At 39.7% G+C, this 18,732-nt stretch overlaps 1 protein-coding gene across 5 annotated transcripts in view; it reads left to right on the top strand.

Annotated features, from left to right (window-relative positions):
* Positions 1–18,732, top strand: part of grid1a (glutamate receptor, ionotropic, delta 1a) — a 243,343-nt gene that overhangs the window by 210,014 nt on the left and 14,597 nt on the right. For all 5 annotated transcript variants that reach the window (XM_058652222.1, XM_058652220.1, XM_058652221.1 and 2 more), the window contains 6 exons: positions 1,353–1,526; positions 4,265–4,426; positions 5,009–5,128; positions 15,482–15,583; positions 17,069–17,266; positions 18,328–18,658. In XM_058652222.1, the coding sequence (XP_058508205.1) occupies positions 1,353–1,526; positions 4,265–4,426; positions 5,009–5,128; positions 15,482–15,583; positions 17,069–17,266; positions 18,328–18,658 (1,087 nt within the window). The remainder of the gene's footprint in view (positions 1–1,352; positions 1,527–4,264; positions 4,427–5,008; positions 5,129–15,481; positions 15,584–17,068; positions 17,267–18,327; positions 18,659–18,732) is intronic.

Below are 18,732 nucleotides of genomic sequence, written 5' to 3'. Positions count from 1 at the left end.
AATCTCCACAGCATTACCATGTTCAAGAGGGTCAAAGGTCACCTGCGCTATTATTGGAAGGGTCTACATGAAATGCTCATTAAATGGTCAATAACAGGATTTCTTTCTGAGCAATAAATTCTAATTTCAGATTTCACACATTATACGGTCCTAAGCAGAAACACCAGGACCGATAAACAACTTTGATTGTCGGGGCTTCAGCACATTAAATTTCACATACAATAATAAAGATAAGTGCCAACAGTCCAGAGACAGAGACACAGCTTTATATAAGTAAATTGACATCAATATAAAAAGAAGTGTGTGGCACAAAAAGCTTTAAATGCAATTACAAACTTGGCTACAAAAATGTTTCTTGTTAAATGTAGTATTCATTCTTAAATTATAGACTCATCTCATATCAAACTACCACTGTGACAGCAGTGAATTAAGCTTTGAGGGGTCACTGTTAATGTGCCTGTCTTTCACACAGCAACAAACAATTAAAAATGAATTAAGAATCAAGTTGAGCCCAAGTTGTTGTTTGTTTTGCAACCCAAGCCTCAACCAGTTGTCCCCAATTCCGCTGAATTATCCTCACTTTACCTCCCTTTGTCTCAAAACTGATTGCTCTGTAGCCCCGTGTGTGTCATCTTATATTTTAATTGCTAAAGAAGTTGACGCTGCCAACACAAACCCCACGGAGGTTTTTGTTTCATAAGTCACTAATTTCCACTCAGAAAACTGGTTTCAAACATTCACGGCTTGTGTCACGATTCCCCAGTGCACAAACGCACCATTGTAATACAGGGAAAGACTCATAAAAGCTCCAATGTGGAATTTCTATCACCCCAGACTGCGTTCAGGAAACAGGAACAACAACAGCTGTCATTTGTGCATGTAGGCAAGTAGTCAAGAGAGTTGTTTAGGGAGTTCTTCATGAACAAGGGTCAAGGGGTCAAATTAACAGACAACACAAGCCAAAACTGAGATTGTAAATTAAATCTGATTGTGCAGCCCTACAGAGTGACTAGGTGTCTTTTTTTTTAGCAGGTCACAGTTAGCAGTTTAGCTTTCATGGATGTGCCTGGGTGTTTTTTGCCATTAATCCACTTTACCAGTGATAGCTGTTGTGCTTCCATCAGTTGTGACCTAAAATGCATTACCTACAGTGTAGAGTGCAGGAATACCACTGGCAACACCAGACTGAAACACAGCTATATAGAGAAATGCTGAGAGAGTGGTGAGGAGCTGTTTAACCAGGACTGTGTGAACTCATTTGGCAATGGTTTAAATGCCACAGACATGTGTTTTATTATTTAGACATTACAAAGTACAGCTTTAATGATGTCTTTTCTCATTTTCATCTTCAGGAGGTGAGTGATCCAGACATCATGGAGCTTGTTCACAGCTCTCTAGGCCGGATGACCATCATTCGTCAGATCTTCCCATTGTGGAGGGACACAAACGTTCGCTGCATGAGGAACAATCACCGCATCTCCTCCCTGCTCTGTGACCCACAGGAAGGCTATCTGCAATCGCTGGAGGTAAACAAAAAAAAAAGGCCTTAAACTATAAGCTAATGAAATAATATGTTGTGCTGTTAGATGCGATCAAATGTCCTTTAAAGGAATTAATTTATGTATTTGGACTCATTAGGATCCACCCCTCTTTGCAGTGCTAAAATGTTTGTCAGGTACAAAAACATTACTTTTCAAATAAAAAATAATTTTTAATCCCATCCATTCGTCCAATTATAAAAAAAAAAATCATCTAATTTCACACTATCCAAAGAAAATGTCCAGTCCACTTAAAATTCACTCTAGAAAAAGAAATTATTCATTGGACACGTGAAAGCCTCTGACGGAGCGCTGAAGATGGAGAATATGCAACATGGAAGTAATATGATGGATGAGGTTGCATTGAGCATTAGCCTAACAAGGTTCTTCTTTGTTGTTTTCCAAAGCGTTTTTGCTGTGTTCATAGGGCATCGACTTTGAGCTTTAGGAACAGCCGGTATGCTTCTCAAGCAGCTGCAGCCAACAAGAGAGATACTTCTAATCAGGCAGAGTGACTGTATTCTAGAGTAATACTAGAAATAAAAGAAAATGTGTTGTGGTTTTTGTGTACAGTCAAACACTGAAGGTTATGTCCATGATTCTCATGGATCACACACTTTACATGATATAATATGCATACAGCTATAGGACATCTTCTAAGTGCCACGTGACTATAAATATTAAGTGAATGCATGCAACTGAATATAGATTCAATTCCTAAGGTAGCATAATTATGGTGAACAAGAGTGTGCATGAATCTAATTATGACTGCAGCTCTATGTCGCTGGGGAATAAAGGCGAACAGAGTAAAATATAACAGTAAAAATACGTTAATAAATGTGTGTCTTTATCTAAGTGCAGAATCACTTACTGTATACAACATATAATGCTAAGGAAAAATATTACATTATGTGTTAAATACATAATGAGAAATGTTCCCATAGCAGGAAAAAAACGATGTATTCTTCACAGTTTGTGTTTATGATTTGTCTGAACCTAAAATTATGACGATAAATGGCAGCCCATGGCCAAGTGGAAAGGAATTAGGCTTGTATCCGAAGGGTTGCCAGCTCAAATCTCAGGATGGGTCAAGGGCTGGGGAGCCCCTGAGCAAAGTACCTAACCTCTGTTTCTCCCTGGGCACAGATAAGTGCTGCCTACTGCATTCACCACTGGTTTTTAAAAACGATGAGTTAAATGCAGACGTCAAATTTGAATTCCAGAGTAGATACACCGTTTCAGCACCATTACAGCTTTGGTATTTCTGTAACACAATGCCATTGCCTTGTTTGGACGTTCCCAGCAACCTCCCTCTCTCTGCAACTTATTATTTTCTTTTCAAAGTTATTACTTTTCATTCAAAATAATAAGTAGTAAATCAGTAAATACAGAAGGTCGTAATCAGAGGGTAGTTTGTTCAATTCCTGGCTCCCCCAGTCCATATGCAGAAGTTATCTTAGGCGAATTAATGAACTCCAAATTGGCCGTGCAGCATTTGCCGGCAGTATATGAAAGATGTGTAATAGAAAAGTGCAGCATATGGATATATTCTACGAATGAATGAATGGCAAAGTGGTAGTGCAAAGCGTACATGACTGGAAATGTGCTTTATAAATACAAACCATTTTCCATTTTACTAGTCTTATCTCTTTTGCCCAATCCATCTGGAGTGTAACTGCTGTGCCCTCCTTTGAAACGTTCACTTTCGTTTTTCTCCATTCTCTGGACAGATGGCAGAACCATGTGGTGCATGCACCCACAGTTCTTAATAATTCACACGAAAGAGGCTTAAATATAGGGTAGTGGCAGTTACAGCCTTCATCTGAATAGTTAATTCATTAGAATCTAACAAAGGGGAGAACACATTGCTTTAGTTCTTGTAACAAGCTTTGATTTGACCTGCAGAAATCACCGCAAAATGACCTTTGACACCATTAAGAGTCCAAATGTGTCAGAAAGTGAATACCTGGAGTGGCAGCCTGTATTGCTTCCACAGATCCTCTTCAGTGGGAGGATTTTACTTGAGTTGACCCAGAGGTTCGATCAGATCCACTGTCACTCCAACACAGCAGCATTATTTATGACAGAATGCGCTGCAGTTGGAGCACAACAACTGAGCTGATGGCAGCTCTGAAACTCATTAGAAGGACAATGATTGAACTGGAAATAATTAGTTTTCTGCCTTTATTTTCACTCACACATCAAAACTCTAAATTCGCTCTTTCATGATATTACAGTGGTTTGTTTTTCTACCATTTCACAGACTTAATAATTGGTTCAAGCCCACGATTGTCATTGTATACATTTATGGACAAACAGAGCAGAGTTGCCACTGTGTCAAAACTGTGTTTTCATCTTGCCAACGGAAGGCGGCCATGACAGTGACAGATAAAAAAGGAAAAGAAAAAGGTTGACAGTCATCCTAAAACTTCTGATTCTCGCTGCAAGTGAGGAGACAGACTTGTATTTACTTGCAAGATTTCTTTTTCTTTCCATCCAACTTCAAACTAGACAGAAAGACAACTATATTTGTGTCATTACGTCATGCACATAGCTTCGCTGTGGATCCGGGTGATACAGAAACTTTAAAAAAAAAAAAAGTTCTCTTGACAACAATTCGGTTTCAGAGTATAGTGTTCCATATGTGTTGCACAGCACGAAACCCAAGATGCAGCAATAAAAATTGCCTGTTTATTTGTTTTTTCTTTTTTCTTTTCCCACTACAGGTGTCCAACCTCTACCTGTACGACAGTGTTTTGATGCTGGCCAATGCCTTCTACAGGAAACTGGAGGACAGGAAATGGCACAGTATGGCCAGCCTTAACTGCATTAGGAAGTCCACTAAGCCATGGAATGGTGGATGGTCTATGCTAGACACAATCCAAAAGGTACCTACGGTTGACCTCTTTCTGTTTGTGTAACCTTCTCCATCGTCTTACTGATGCAAGACGATGGCTGCAAGAGGGTGGCTTGATTTCATCCATCTCCATGTGATAATTGAATTTTTCTTGTTGCAGAGAGTCATGCTGGTTTAATCTCAGCTCGTGACACACAGCGAACAAACAGCGATGCAGTTGTTTTCTGCTCATACGCTTGTGTTGGTTTCTGTTTCATGTTAGAGGCTCCACCGTGTTTTCGTACGGTCATTTTCATTAAAAGCTGATGTTTCACTTTGCAGTACTATTTCTCTTGGTAGTACTATTATGTCATTCAATTAAACATTTACGGAATACATTGCATAAATCCTGTGGTATGATTAGTGATGAAAACTCCCCCTCAAGTTTGAAGGTTCAAATGTCTCTTGTATGAATTATCAATACTCGTGAGAGGAAAGTTGGCGAGATCAATGAAAACACTTGTGTTTGCTAAGATGTATTGTGCATGCATTTGCATTTACTAATGAATGCTTGGAGGAGTAAAAAGTAAATAAAAACAGGAAGTAAAGTACTGTCTGGTTGGTGTTGCTACAGGGACGCATCAGTGGACTAACAGGACAGATGGACTTCCGCGCTGAAGGCTCTAACTCACATGTTCAGTTTGAGATTCTGGGAACCAGCTACAGTGAGACATTTGGGAAAGATGTGAAAAGGGTAAGAATATTTCACATTTCTGCTTTTTTGGCTCTCATGGTGTGCGATACAAGCAAAAACAATAGTCTTATGTGTCAAGATGTTTTTTTTAGAACCCCATAGCTGCTGTAAATACAGTAGGCATAATGTATACTTAACAGCATAGTGCCATTTCATGTGTTATTTCACAAAGCAGCTGCAGTGTGTACCCGTTCTATACTGTCTGAAGGAGCTCTGTGATAGAGGATGTGATTTTGCAAAGACTTACGTAACTGTTTTTTTTTTGTAGGTGGTCGGGAAACAGCAGGTATTGTGAAAGCACTGATGAAAATGGCTTTACTTAGACATTGTCTAAGTGTGACCACTTACTGTGAGAGTAGAGAAATAAATGTGAAAAAATGAACAGTATCTCGTTAGCTCAAGGCCCCCTGCAATTCTCTTCAGTTTAAGTGCCCATTTTAGTCTTCAGGATTGATGACCGTTGGTGTTTTTTCTTCCCTAATAGTTTTTTTTTTTCAAACCTGTTGTCAAGTAGATGCAGTACATCTCAAGTTTACCTCATTTACAAACAGGGAGGAGCATGGCCCTATGGTAGGCACTATCAGAATTTAAGTCTGCCTGGAACACATAAGGTATAGGAGTACAGGAGTTTCAGGCTGTATTCTGATCCCTGATTACTGGGAGTTTAACATTTTCTACTGATGGGTCAGGTATGATGGTGCCCTCTACTGGAGCTCCAGATTTAACCACATCTCACAACTCTACCCTTCCATTCCACCGTATCACCCATCTTGGATTGTAAACTGTCATCTAGTACAGAGTTAAAAATCATATTTTTTTAGTTGCCTCTAATTGAACGTGACAATATTTTGAGTTTACATATCAGGGTTTGTTTTAACATGCATACTAGCTGTGGTTATGTGCTGAGAAGCGACTGTTTCATGTTGTGCTCATGATGAGTAAGCGGTGGAACCAGTTTGAGCTCTGAGTGTCGCAGAGCTGAAGTGAGAGATGGAGGCTGTTATTCGTGCTCTCCTCTCTGAGCTGTAATTTGTTTGTCGCTGTGGATGTCCTGATTCAGTCAGGGACTTCTTGCAGAATGAAGAGAAATTGCATTTCTTGGCAATCTATGTAGAGCAGGACCGACCAGAAGCGGTAATGAAGATTTAATCACCACTTAGCCTAACTGAAATCATGACGCCAATTCATCATAATGTGGCCATTAACATTAGCTAGCAGAAGAGAGATAGACCCTGTGTTTACTCACATATAATACAGACAGGTAACAAATAAAAGACAGTCTTAAGTGTTACATCATCACATTCTGCGAGAACACATCTTCAGCTTCTTACTATTGACTCTCCCAATAGTATATTGAGGACCAAAGCACAGGAATCACATGGTTTTCATACCATTTAAACTGTTAAATAACCACTTGTGTGATATGGATATTAGTGCATTCTTTGTTTGTTTTTTCCTCTAATTTGCCACAGACCCATTTCCATCCACCAGCAGAGTCACAAAATTATATAAAACTTTAATAGTGGATCTTTACAAGCTTGCCTTGTACCCACTGATTTGGACCTGCAGACACTAACAGCCAGGCAAAAAGAGAACAGAGGCCAGGGAGCACATGAACATGTGGGGGCTTGTATCTCAAAATCATTAGAGGGGGAAAATGAACAGCAAAGCCCGGATAATGGATGCCAAACACATTTGGTGTTGTTGTTCGTTGCGTGGCATGTCTGCCTGTGTGTCTCCTCACGAACTTGACAGAACCATTTACTGGGAGAAAATGTTCCGATTCTTGTCCCTCATCTCTCTGTTTCTCTATAACAAAATACATTAACCATGTTCTCTGTCATGCACCGTAAAGAAATGACAGCTAGTACATGCTTCCCTGATCATTGTTGTGCTTTGTTTTTTCGAATGGTGTCTGACTGTGATTGCACATCCTGCTCTACCCCCTGACCCACATCCTCCCCTTAGAGCCTCCTCATTTTGTTTCTTTCGCCCCTCTATTCTTTTTTTCTTGTCCCCTTACGCCATCTTCTTCTGCTCACTTCTCCTCTTCCCCCGAGCCTTCCTCCTCATTTTTCAGCCCTGGTTTCCTCCCTCTCCATCATCGTTTATCTGCATTCAGTCCATTTTCTCCCCAGCCTGATGGCTCTTAGATGAGGCGTCTTTCTGTTTAGAAACTGTAATGAAGACTGAAATACTATTTCCTGGATGGCTACTGTGAGGTTTCTCCACCATCCGGCGATGCTACAGAGTGATCAATGTTGCTGTTGTTGTTTTGGTTCCCCAGTTTGCTCTTATTGATGTGTCAGTTCGTATCTAGGCAGATATTGCTAATGACTTCCAGCTTGCGCAAAGATCTTCATAGAGAAAAGTCAATTCATTTGAATGTAATTGTTCCTCCAAGTCAAACGTTTGTGAATGCATCATGCAGTAATTATCTCTGAACATGTCCTCCATCACAAGATTGGCAATATTATATATTATTGTGTTGTGTTTTTTTTTATATAGGACAAATATTCCCCTAGTGCTGCACGTCTGCTTGTGAAGCTCAGAATTCTCGAAATCACACAATATATCAAAGTAGATGTTTTCTTTGTAAAACTAAATGTTATATACAGCACACCGTGATACACTAATGACATCCATTAGGTTTTTTTAAAGCATCTCTTGGAACAATAATAAGTCATAAGACATGTGGCACATGTGACTATGCCATTATGGCCTTAAAGATAGAAGCAATAAAATCAGCCACAGAAGTTTATTTTTCCCCTAGATTTTGTATCGATTCATTCAGCTCACATGTACACTCACCAGTGCACGTGCTACCAGTGCCAATGTTTATCCTGAATCGACCAAATCCATACTTTCAAAAACCAGGCCAAACATTGATCTATGTATCAACAGAGCCAGCTCACATACGGTTTTCTGGCACAATAAATGATTCAAGTGATGATGGTGATGTTTTTCATTCACATGAGCTCCATGTGTCACATAACACATATAAGACCGCAGTTGTTGATAGCTCATATTTGTCCCATTCCAAAATGCAATTTCTCCTGACTTGTCAAGCTGAAGTTTTATTAAACCGTCCCTAAAGGCCACTCCCTCCCTTGCCAACAATAGATCCTGAGGGAGTTGATGGGCCAGTTGATCCAGTGATTAATTTACCAGGCATTGATGTATAGCTTTTGGCTTCACAGCGGCTACCTGTTGTTTTATCAGTTGGACCAGAAAATAACATTTCTACATCCTGCATTAAATGAACACAGAAAAAGCAGGCATGACCACTCCCATGTTCAAGCTTGTGTCTGTCACAGAGGTGAACAGAACTGTATAGCCAACATTACATTGCTCATGTCTGCCCATTAGATTTTGAATAAACATGTAATTGTGATTATTTTTGACAGGAATTGCAATTGCGATATGATTCACAATATCAGAGGAATGGTCATTTTTACATCATTAATCTCATTTTCATTTAAAAAAAAACATTTTTAAAGGGATTTCTGTGTGATATGTGTGCAGGTCTGTGAGAAACAAAGATGTTCCCTTCAGTCTGCAGCATAAGATGTGCATACAGTAGATCAAGACAATAATTCTTCTAAAATTATATTTTAACACACAATTTGGCTTTAACAAATATTGCAATTTGAAAATTTCAATTTATTATTCAGCCCCACTGCCCGTCACTGACATAGGACATCATCTCCACCGCATTGGAGCAACCATTACAGGCCTGTAAACACATGCAAGTCGTGTGTCAATGAAAAACTGTAACATTAACAAATGTAATTTTGGCGTCCTGGCCTCTCTTCAGACCAGACACTATAGTTGTTGAAGGTAAAACAAAGACATCAGACTCATGTTTCCTAAGTCTGAAAAGCCGTTTACTGAGCGAGTTATACGCATGTGCACGGTGTATCTGGTTTCCCACTGGAGTTCCCTGTGTGTTTGCTCTTATCATGTCTTGCGTATGATTTTTGTGTGCACATGTTTGGAGACAAATTAAACACTCGTACATTCGCACTGATTTGTTTTTTTTTGGAACCCACCTCTATATGATTAAACCGGCGACTGTAGCAGTGCCAGATACCTTGATTTTGAACTCCTTTGTTGCCAGTCAACATCATTAAAACAAGCAAAGGGCTTAAAACTCCTTTTATCATTTCCATATCAGCTGTAACGCAATACTTTTCACTTCCATTTTTTCACAAAAGTTAACTTTAATTGTTCAACTGACAGGATCCAGTCATACTTGTTCTGACTGGCAGTATCGCTCCACATCCCTCAAGAAAATAAAACCCCAACAACCTCATGACGTTCATTAAATGCACAGCATCACCCTGTGCCACCTGCTCATTGTTTTTCTCAATTCATGAGATGGAGTAAGCAAAATTCATTAGTTCATAAGTGGAGGTGATGAGCTGAAAACAGAACTGATATGTTTGGAGGAGTGGAAAGCTTAACTCCCTCTGCGTTTCAGATGCTACTTGTGAGACTGTTCAACGATATTTCATCTGGATCTGCAGAAAAGCAGCAGACATTACAGTCTTCTTGGTTCGCTCCTGCGTACAGTCTTTTTGAAGCATGACAATTTAGTCTCAAACAGACAAGAGGATGGAGCATAACTCTGACTCTTGTTTACTGCACCGATCCATATAAAATGACACAGATATTCTTCAAGGTAACACAGAAAAGGCATGGGGAAAGGAAAGAAAAAACCCGAGCGTAATCATTTAGCACTTTCATTTCACAGTATTTTTCTATTAAATTGAGTGATGTCACTTCGATAGAAGAATGAAGCCACCTCATCCAATATCTTTCTCTTGTGTTTCTTTTCCTTTTCGCAAATTTCTTTTGCCCCTCAACTCAATTTTTCAAGACTTTATTCTGTTACTGTGTCTAATATAGTGCTGTGGAACGCCATTCCTGCCTCTTGTATCTGTAGAGCACTTGACTAGTGCAGGGCTGGCCAGCTCTCTTCTCTAGTATTTCAGGACAGATGTCTCTTTTTTGACAAATTTAAAGGGCAAGCTCATTTTACACCATGCTTCTGGTGATTCGAGATAATACCATCTGTCACCAATCTAGCCTACAACATACAGGACAGTATGTACTACTCAGTATGTGGTACTCTACGCAGGCACAGTGCAAGTGCATGGATGTACACTTAAATATACATTTGGTAAGAATAATAGTGGTCTTCTGGGAAATTCCAATAGCACCTGGTACACTTCAAACACTTTTGCTGCATCTCCTTTCTCCTCTATCCTTTTCCATTCTCGCTCTAATGTCACTGTCAAATAAAGCAAAAATACAAAGATAGTACATTCCCTGACACATGCAGAGACACCTGACTTAAGCAGTAAACGGGGTAGAAAGTTATGATGCATCATACAATATACTGAGCACACGCACATGTCAATAGAGTTGTGTGGCAGACAAAGCAGTGTGGGTCAATAAGAGACTTGGCAGCATGATGGGCTCGTCAATATGGAAGCAAGTGATGGACTGAGCTGGCAGAAGGGGGAAAAAGGCAGAATAGCTGCAACTGCACTCAAACTATAGTTCTGAATCTATAATGACGCAGTTTAACTGGTTGCATGAAAGAGAACCCGGTCCTTCCTGTGATTTGCAGGAGATACTGTAATTGAGCAGTTGTGCTGCAATGAATCCAGGGCTATTTCCTTTCCATCCCATTGTCATTTTCAAACAGTAATTGGCATTTATTCTGCCCCATTACAGATCATTATTTTGGGGGTATTAAGCGTCATAACCATCACTGTAATTGCAGCCTTGCTGTTTGTGTGACTTTTGAAACTGGATGTTCTACAAGCCTTAGTGGAAATTAGAAGCAAGTTAATGTGTGATGTCACTTGAAGTGCACTTTATGTGCACTCTTGGAGACAGATTGCTCTGTGTATTTACAGATGTATCTAATCCTAAAATCCTAAATAAGCTAAGATTTGGCTTTTGTGTCCTCTAAAGACACAGTTGATGTTAGCACATAAGACCCAGGTTTGCGACCCAGTACAAGGGCCATTCTGCATGGAGTTTGCATGTTGTCCTCATGTCTCCGGGTTGTCCAGTTTCCTCGCACAGTCCAAAGACATGCAGATTTGGGGATTAGACAAATTGGACACTTTAAATTGACCGTGAGAGTGCAGGTTGTTTGTCTCTATATGTGAGCCTGTGATGGACTGGTAAACTGTCTAGGGTGTCAGCTGAGACTGGCACCAGTGTCCCCCATGACCCTCATGTGGAGGATAAAGTGGTAGAAGATGAGTGAGTGAGTGAAGGAGTGTCCTCTAAAGGGCAGTGTACCTATCCTCTTTGGTACTCACATATTTGGAAAACCCAAAATATGTTTTCATTATTATTTTTGTAAGATATTAGTTTGTTAGATGATATTAAATCCGTTTACAATATAAAATTTAAATGCTTATTCATTGACAAGTTACACCTTTAAAGGTAATCAAAGACCAGACAAGTGTGTCCAGTCAAGTGTTCATTCATATGCAGGTGGTGTGGCTTTTATTTGTGACCTTGTCCCAGTGGTGTGTTGATGTGCAAAGCTCTGTGAAGTAGAAGTGTTCCTCTTTAGTGTTCTTCAGTTTACAGAGCACAGATTGCTCTGTTGTTGTTTTTTTTTTTTTTTTCACTGAGGACGAAGCTGCTCATGGAGAAAATAGCCGTGAAGCACGGAACTGACGTTGTGCCTCCCCACACACACTCGAACACACAAACAGGCACAGCTGCACATACTGATATGAAGATAAAGTAGGCAAGCTTGGTTGTGCAGCACTACTCTACCTAACTATACTCATTACCCACATACTGTAGACTCAAGGTTTACTGCCAACAACAAACTCATTTGCGATTCTTTTTTTTTTTTTTTTTCTGAGCTGTATACAGTGCAGAACCTGCTTTGCTTCTCAGCACACAAAGGTAAGTAAACACATACTGTGTAACTCCATATTATATTTACAATCAGTGGCTCCAGGAACAACTCATTTCCATATCACTGACATGCACACTGTGCTTAGATAAAGACCCTTAGGGGTCCTTTTCATGAGTAACATCCTGCACAAGGAGAACATGCTTATACACACCCACACAAGCTGGCAGGTTCTAAACACGATTCACTATCAGTCTGCATTGAAGCTATGCATAGCAACGCTGTGGAACTCTTAACTTGTTGTATTATTTGGAGGCCTACTCACCAGTGGGTTTGTGAGGAACAAAAGACTTTGCACTTATTTATTTATTACTTTTTCTCCCGCTTGCATCGCCGCACAAGCCTCTGTTTCATTCACAGTTGAAGGCCTTTGTTGCTGCACAGCATATCAGCAGTATTTGTTCACCCCTGATTGTACAGGTGTTTGTAATTTCAAGTTTTCTCGTGCTCTTTTGTTCATTTTGTGTTTCTCATCAATCTTGACTGCAGCCACACAAAACATTACAAACACACTGAAATTTAAGGAAGAGAGAGCGAGAGCTAAGCTGCCTGTGTCCAATCAAGTAAAAGTACCTCAGAAATCAATATTTTATGAGAGAGTTCAGAGTTCAAAGTTGCAACATTTGACTTGTAATGAATCTCGAAGCATAAAAACATCTCCCTTCCTGGTGAAGTGTTTGATCCAAGTTCCACCTAATAATGAACTGTTCATCCAAAATCATCTTCTTGAGACTCAAGAGTCATTCAGTATGTTGTACGTTTGTACCCCTTACTGGTGAAAATGAGTCATGAGAGCTGCTAATTCAACAGGAAGTTTTCCTCTTGCACCATTTTGAACTTGTGCTGTGACAGCGTGGCAGCAGTAACATACAGCACACATACTTCATAGAAGCAATGTGTTTACCAATAGTTTTGAGAGCATTTGATAAATGTATGATGTTGTATCTAGTCAAGTGGATCTAATAGAAATGTCAGACTGCGTGTAACAAAATGAATGCCTGTTAATCGGAGGGACCCAATGATCCAAAATGAAAAGCTAGAAAAAGTGAGTCATTTAACAAAAAAAAAAAACTGCTTACCTTTTAAAGGCTGCCTGCTTTATAATGTGCATCACTTTTCAGTGGAGTACAGTGTGTTTCTATGGGAAACAGTATCAGGATGAGAACAGAAAGGCCCATTGTTTGACCTTGGGCCACAACTCTTGTCCTGTCAGCTCAAATATCAAAGACAACTCAAAATGATGCGTCAGATACTTGAGAGTCCTTGTCCAGCTAGCAGCCCTGATTAAGAATTTAACAAACATCAGCTATGCAACTTAGGACATGGCTCAGAATGTTGACAGCGCGGAAGAGAAAGTTTTAAAAATGAGGGAGACTTTGGAATGAAACAAACTTTAGCCAATGTGTATAGCATATACATAAGCTGGGGTATATTATTATGGCAATATTTCAAACTATAATTCAATAATTCCAGAACAACCTTCCAGTATATTTAAAATTTAATGATCCAAGATATAACTAGACTTATGCATCTACTCTAGCCTCCATTTTCAGCCTTGGAGAAATATCGCCTGTGACAGGAGAATTTAACCAATCACAGTTCAGAGAGAGAGGGTGATTCTTTCGGCTGGTCTACTAAGCATCTCCCCGCAGTTCTGTTCTATAGCATTGGTAGCGAACCTACATTGCAAAGCGAGTGGAAGAAAGAAAAAAAAAACTGTTTGATATCGAAATGTCTGTGAGAGTGTGCGATGAGAAGATTGCCTCAGGTCATCTTTCCTGTATGAGGTGTGTGCCTTTGTGAATGTTCATCTGGTATAAGGAGCTCAGGACAGAGAGCCGTGATCCCAGAATATTGCCATTTACGACCTTGGAATGAAACTAAATCCATACCACTATGTTCTCATTCAAAAACAGTGTTTTCACAATATCTGCATCCAGATGAGCAAATTAGCTCTGTTTCAGAACTAATCTGCGCCCATGCTAAAACATTTATCACAAGGCCATTCATGTAAGAGCATTAACAGAAAAGCTGACGTGTCGACGTCAGTGGCACAAGTCGACCTGTCGCGTGAGGAGTCGACAAGTGGCGTGTTTGTTTTCCCTCGCTCTGTGTGCGCTTGTGTACACAATGCAATCTCTCTGTGTGATCTCTCTGATTTAATTGAGAGTTTAGTACCCAGTGGGGGTGTGTACCCAGGGGTGGAGGCAACGCCGTCAAGTCCATCAGCCCTGGGAGTAGGTGCAATGGGGGCGCTGAGCCTTGGTAGGGGGTTTCAGATGTTTCCTTCCTGTGCACATGTAGCCCAGACTAGATCTTAATCACTTTCTGCTGTGCACTTAAAATGACCTGAAAATTCAAGGTATTAGCCTATGTTTGTCTTTGAGAAGGCATGGTTCTCTTTGCTATATTGACTGTTAATGTTATAGAGAACTTTAATAAAAGTTGCTCATTGTTGTACAGCTGTGTTCCTCCATATGTGATGACGTCATCAAACGCCTCAACCTTGACTTTATTGACAGAGTCGATCCAAAAAAATGAGGAGTCATTAATGCCTTAATTCAGGCACACTGGGCAGGCAGGCTTGTGTATACAGAAGGTTGACTCTCTCTTCTGAAGTTATGTACTTAGTTTCAGAGAGTACTGACAAAAAAAGGTCAAAAGCAGAAAAAGGTTTTTTTTTTGTTTTGGTTTCGTTAGACCGACATTGAGGTGAGGGTAAAAACTGAAAGTGTTTAAATGGAGCTTTTCGCAGGTACTGTATCTGTGTCATTGTTTCCACAGTTCTCCATTTTTCTCCATCTATGCTGAAATGCAGCCCCGTAGTTTTCAAACTAAAACAGAGCCTGCAGCATTTTTATATTTCTCCCTGTTAAGGGATCTAAAACTCCTGGGTGGTTTGGACGGCAGGCGTACCTGGAGCAGAATTGATGCTTATTTTTAATCTAAAACCAAGGAGTACGGTTGTTGCATAAGTATAACTCAACAATCAACTTAAGTGTTTGTTTGTTTTTAGTAAACCTAGAGCTTTAATGTCTTTTTTTTTTGTACAAATGCAATTTTATCATCCCCACCTGTAGAGTAAATTACATTGTTAGTTGTTTACAAACTGTGAACACTGCAAATGGCTGATTGTTGTTGTAAATCAACTCCGATGTTGACTCTGGAAACTCAGTACTGATTATCACTAATAACTGAGTCACAAAATAGTAAATTGGATGATTACTTCACTTGTGGCCTCTTCATGCCGCCCTGCCGCACAGTATTTATTCTTTAATAACAATGGTGACAGACATTTAACAGAGATGTTTGGGACCATTGGGTCTTTAAGACTTTCACAGTTTTCTCCCTCTCTTTCTCACCTATCTTGTTTTTGTTCTTTCTCCCGATAATAGCTGGCGTCTTGGGACTCTACTCGTGGTTTGAATGGTAGCCTAAAGGAAAATCGGATAGAGAGTGGTATGCAGGGAGTGACGCTCAAGATTGTTACGCTGCTGGTAAGTAGTGGGAGTACACTGAATCTATTAGAACTTGACCTGTGTAGGCAAATATCTGTAAGAAAACTAACACCACAGGAAGCGAGCAAGCACATCAACATATTCATGAGGTTGCTCATTACTCCTACAGATGAAACATTACTTTTTCAGTGAACTACATCTAGACACAAATAAATGTAAATCCTTTTCACATATAAAAATAATACCCTAATACCTTTATTTTTCATCAATGCTAATTTGCAGTGTTAAGCTCTATGTAAGAAGACTCCTAAAAATTAACTTCAGATTATTCCCTGATTAAAGTGATTTTGGATTAAAGGTGGACAAAGAAGTGGAAAAAGAAGCAGGGAATATTTTATTAAATGTAATTCTGATTTTAAAAACATGGGAATACACAAAAATGCATTGTGCTATGTTCATTATTTGATATTTTATATGTATAAACACAAGCCGCCTTCAAAGTTTAGTGTTGGACTGGGTTCATTGAGGTGTTATCAAAGACAAATGTGAACCTGACAGGAACAACACATACTCTTTTAGAAGTGGACCTCTTATAATCAGCTTGACACCGTTTGTTTATAACACCTGACATTTTCTCTCTTGGAAAAGGGAATATAAGGTCCTCTTCTCAGTCTTGGTCTGTGAATCTAAAGCATAGACGAGCTGAGAAAAATCAATCACACACTGCAGCATCTTTTCTTAAACTAACTTCACCAACTCCCAATTCCCTCTTCCTCTCCATCTCACTTGACTCCTTTCACTTTCTGTTTTTCCCTCTTCTTCACACATGATTTACCTGCACCATATCTATTCACATAATCGTTCTCAGCTCTCTCCTGGCAGTGTCACTTAATCAAGTTATTTGCCCCTGCCCGCTTTAACACTTAACCTCTTTTCTCCATCCCTTTCTCCCCGACTTCAAGTCTTTTTAACTCCTCCTCCGTCCATTTAATTCTGCCCTGACAGTTGACAAACCATGTTTGGGGCAATCAATTCACAACGGCGTTTTCCACATTAATGGACCATAGCAGTTGTCATTGCGCCATGTGTTACAGGCCAACAGTATCTCAGGAAAACTATTTTAAAAAGTTGAATTTTAACTTAGATCACCTTCATCGTGCTTCATAAAAGTGTCACCCAGAAGTTCTTAAGATGACTGAATGTGTCCAGACCTCAGTTACCAGTCTGGCCCAGATGACATTATGGAGCATCTTGATAAATGACATGTCTGAGATTAAAAGTAAACTACTCTACTACTTTTTTCCCCACAAGTCAGATGCTAAATCTTGGTCCATGCACCTTCACATTTCTCAGCATTATTATTATGTCTCTATTATTTTGGTGAATATACTTCCCTTGCCCTTAAATTACCATTCTTACTTAAACCTGTTTTTACATTATAATGAAAATTTCAATAGATGGCCAATAAATTTCACAAAATCCTACGTACTGGTCCTTGTAATTGTACCATATGTGTTCAAACAGGAGGAACCTTTTGTGATGGTGGCAGAAAACATTCTGGGTCAACCCAAAAGATACAAGGGTTTCTCAATAGATGTTCTGGATGCCCTTGCAAAACTCCTGGGCTTCAAGTATGACGTCTACCAAGTTGGAGATGGGAAGTACGGCTCAGCACTCCCTAATGGATCCTGGAATGGGATGATTGGGGATCTCATCGGCAAGGTTAGTGTGTTTTTGTTGTTGTGTGCGTGTGTCCAGATTTTAGTCCAAATCAGCCACAGTGTTTTGCAATGAAATGGCTGCCAAATCTTGGAGGTCAGTAAAGTAGAAAGAGAAAAAGAAAATTAAATGCATTTCCTCCTTTAATTTACTGAGATGTGTCTGAAGGAGTTCAATAGTTTGACAAAGATATAGACTGAGCTTTTGATATACAGTATTTAGATATTGCTATTTAGATATTGCTATTTAGATATTGCTATTTAGATATTGCTATTGCTCCCCTTGTGTGTGTTCACTACTGGTGTGTAATAAGGATGGGTTAAATGCATAGGTCAAACTCACTACCACTAATTGGTGTGTGTGCAAAAATGTCTCATTCTAATTAATGTCATATTTTTAATGTGATATTTTAAGAAATGTTTAAAAGGGAATTTCTTACATTTTGGCACACGGTGGTGGTCAGTGAGCCAAGGTCATGTTCACAGTGACCTCAGAAAACATTTTTGTTTGCCTCTTAAACATGATTTCTCCAGAATGTCTTGAGGAAATGTATAAACATTGGTAAAAAAAAAAAAAAAAAAAAGAAGCTAGAAACCAAATTCGAACATTTCATGCTTAAACATCTAAGGCCGAGGTCAAACTTTCATCACAAATTTCACACCATTTCTTGTCATAAATTATTAAATATATTCCAGACAAATGGGTGAAGTGAAGAAGTGATGAAATGTAATATTTTCAAATGGTCAAAGGTCAGTTTCACAGTGGCAGAAGGATCTCCATAAAAACAAGAAAAAAGAAAAAACGTTCCGGTTATAACAATTCGGGGGTGTGAAATGATTTGCTGCAACTTTTACTGCATGGCAGTTAGTAAGTTAAGTAAGCTCTAGTAAAGTACTTGACTTGCCCTCTCATAGGCGTCACCTCCTGAATAGTCAGTAAAAACAGTTCATGTTCAGTTCAGATGAGATAATATAGCTTCTCTCTTTTGTCAGGCAGCATAAGAAATGTACAGAAATGTTTTTTTTATGAATTGCAATAATGGTAATATGTGACTCGATCCACAGCGAGCCGACTTGGCCATATCAGCCATCACCATCACCCCTGAGCGCGAGAGTGTGGTCGATTTCAGCAAGCGCTACCTGGATTATTCAGTGGGAATCCTGATGCGCAAGTCAGAGGAGAAGCTCAACATTTTTTCCTTGCTAGCACCATTTGATCTGGCAGTGTGGGCATGTATTGCTGCAGCCATCCCTGTTGTAGGCATCATGATCTTCCTGCTCCGGCGCATCCAAGCGGTGCGCTGCCAGAACAGTGCAGGCGGACATCCGCCGCCTTCTGTCTCCACGTCTCTCCAGAGTGCCATCTGGATTGTCTATGGTGCTTTTGTACAACAAGGTGGGTGATATATTTAATTCTGGCCATAGTGACATGCACGACAGCAGTGTATTCATCAAATATTGCACAAACAA

This window comes from Solea solea, chromosome 15 (assembly GCF_958295425.1).
Source record: "Solea solea chromosome 15, fSolSol10.1, whole genome shotgun sequence".
NCBI lineage: Eukaryota > Metazoa > Chordata > Actinopteri > Pleuronectiformes > Soleidae > Solea > Solea solea.
This window is presented reverse-complemented; position numbering and strand designations above follow the sequence as displayed.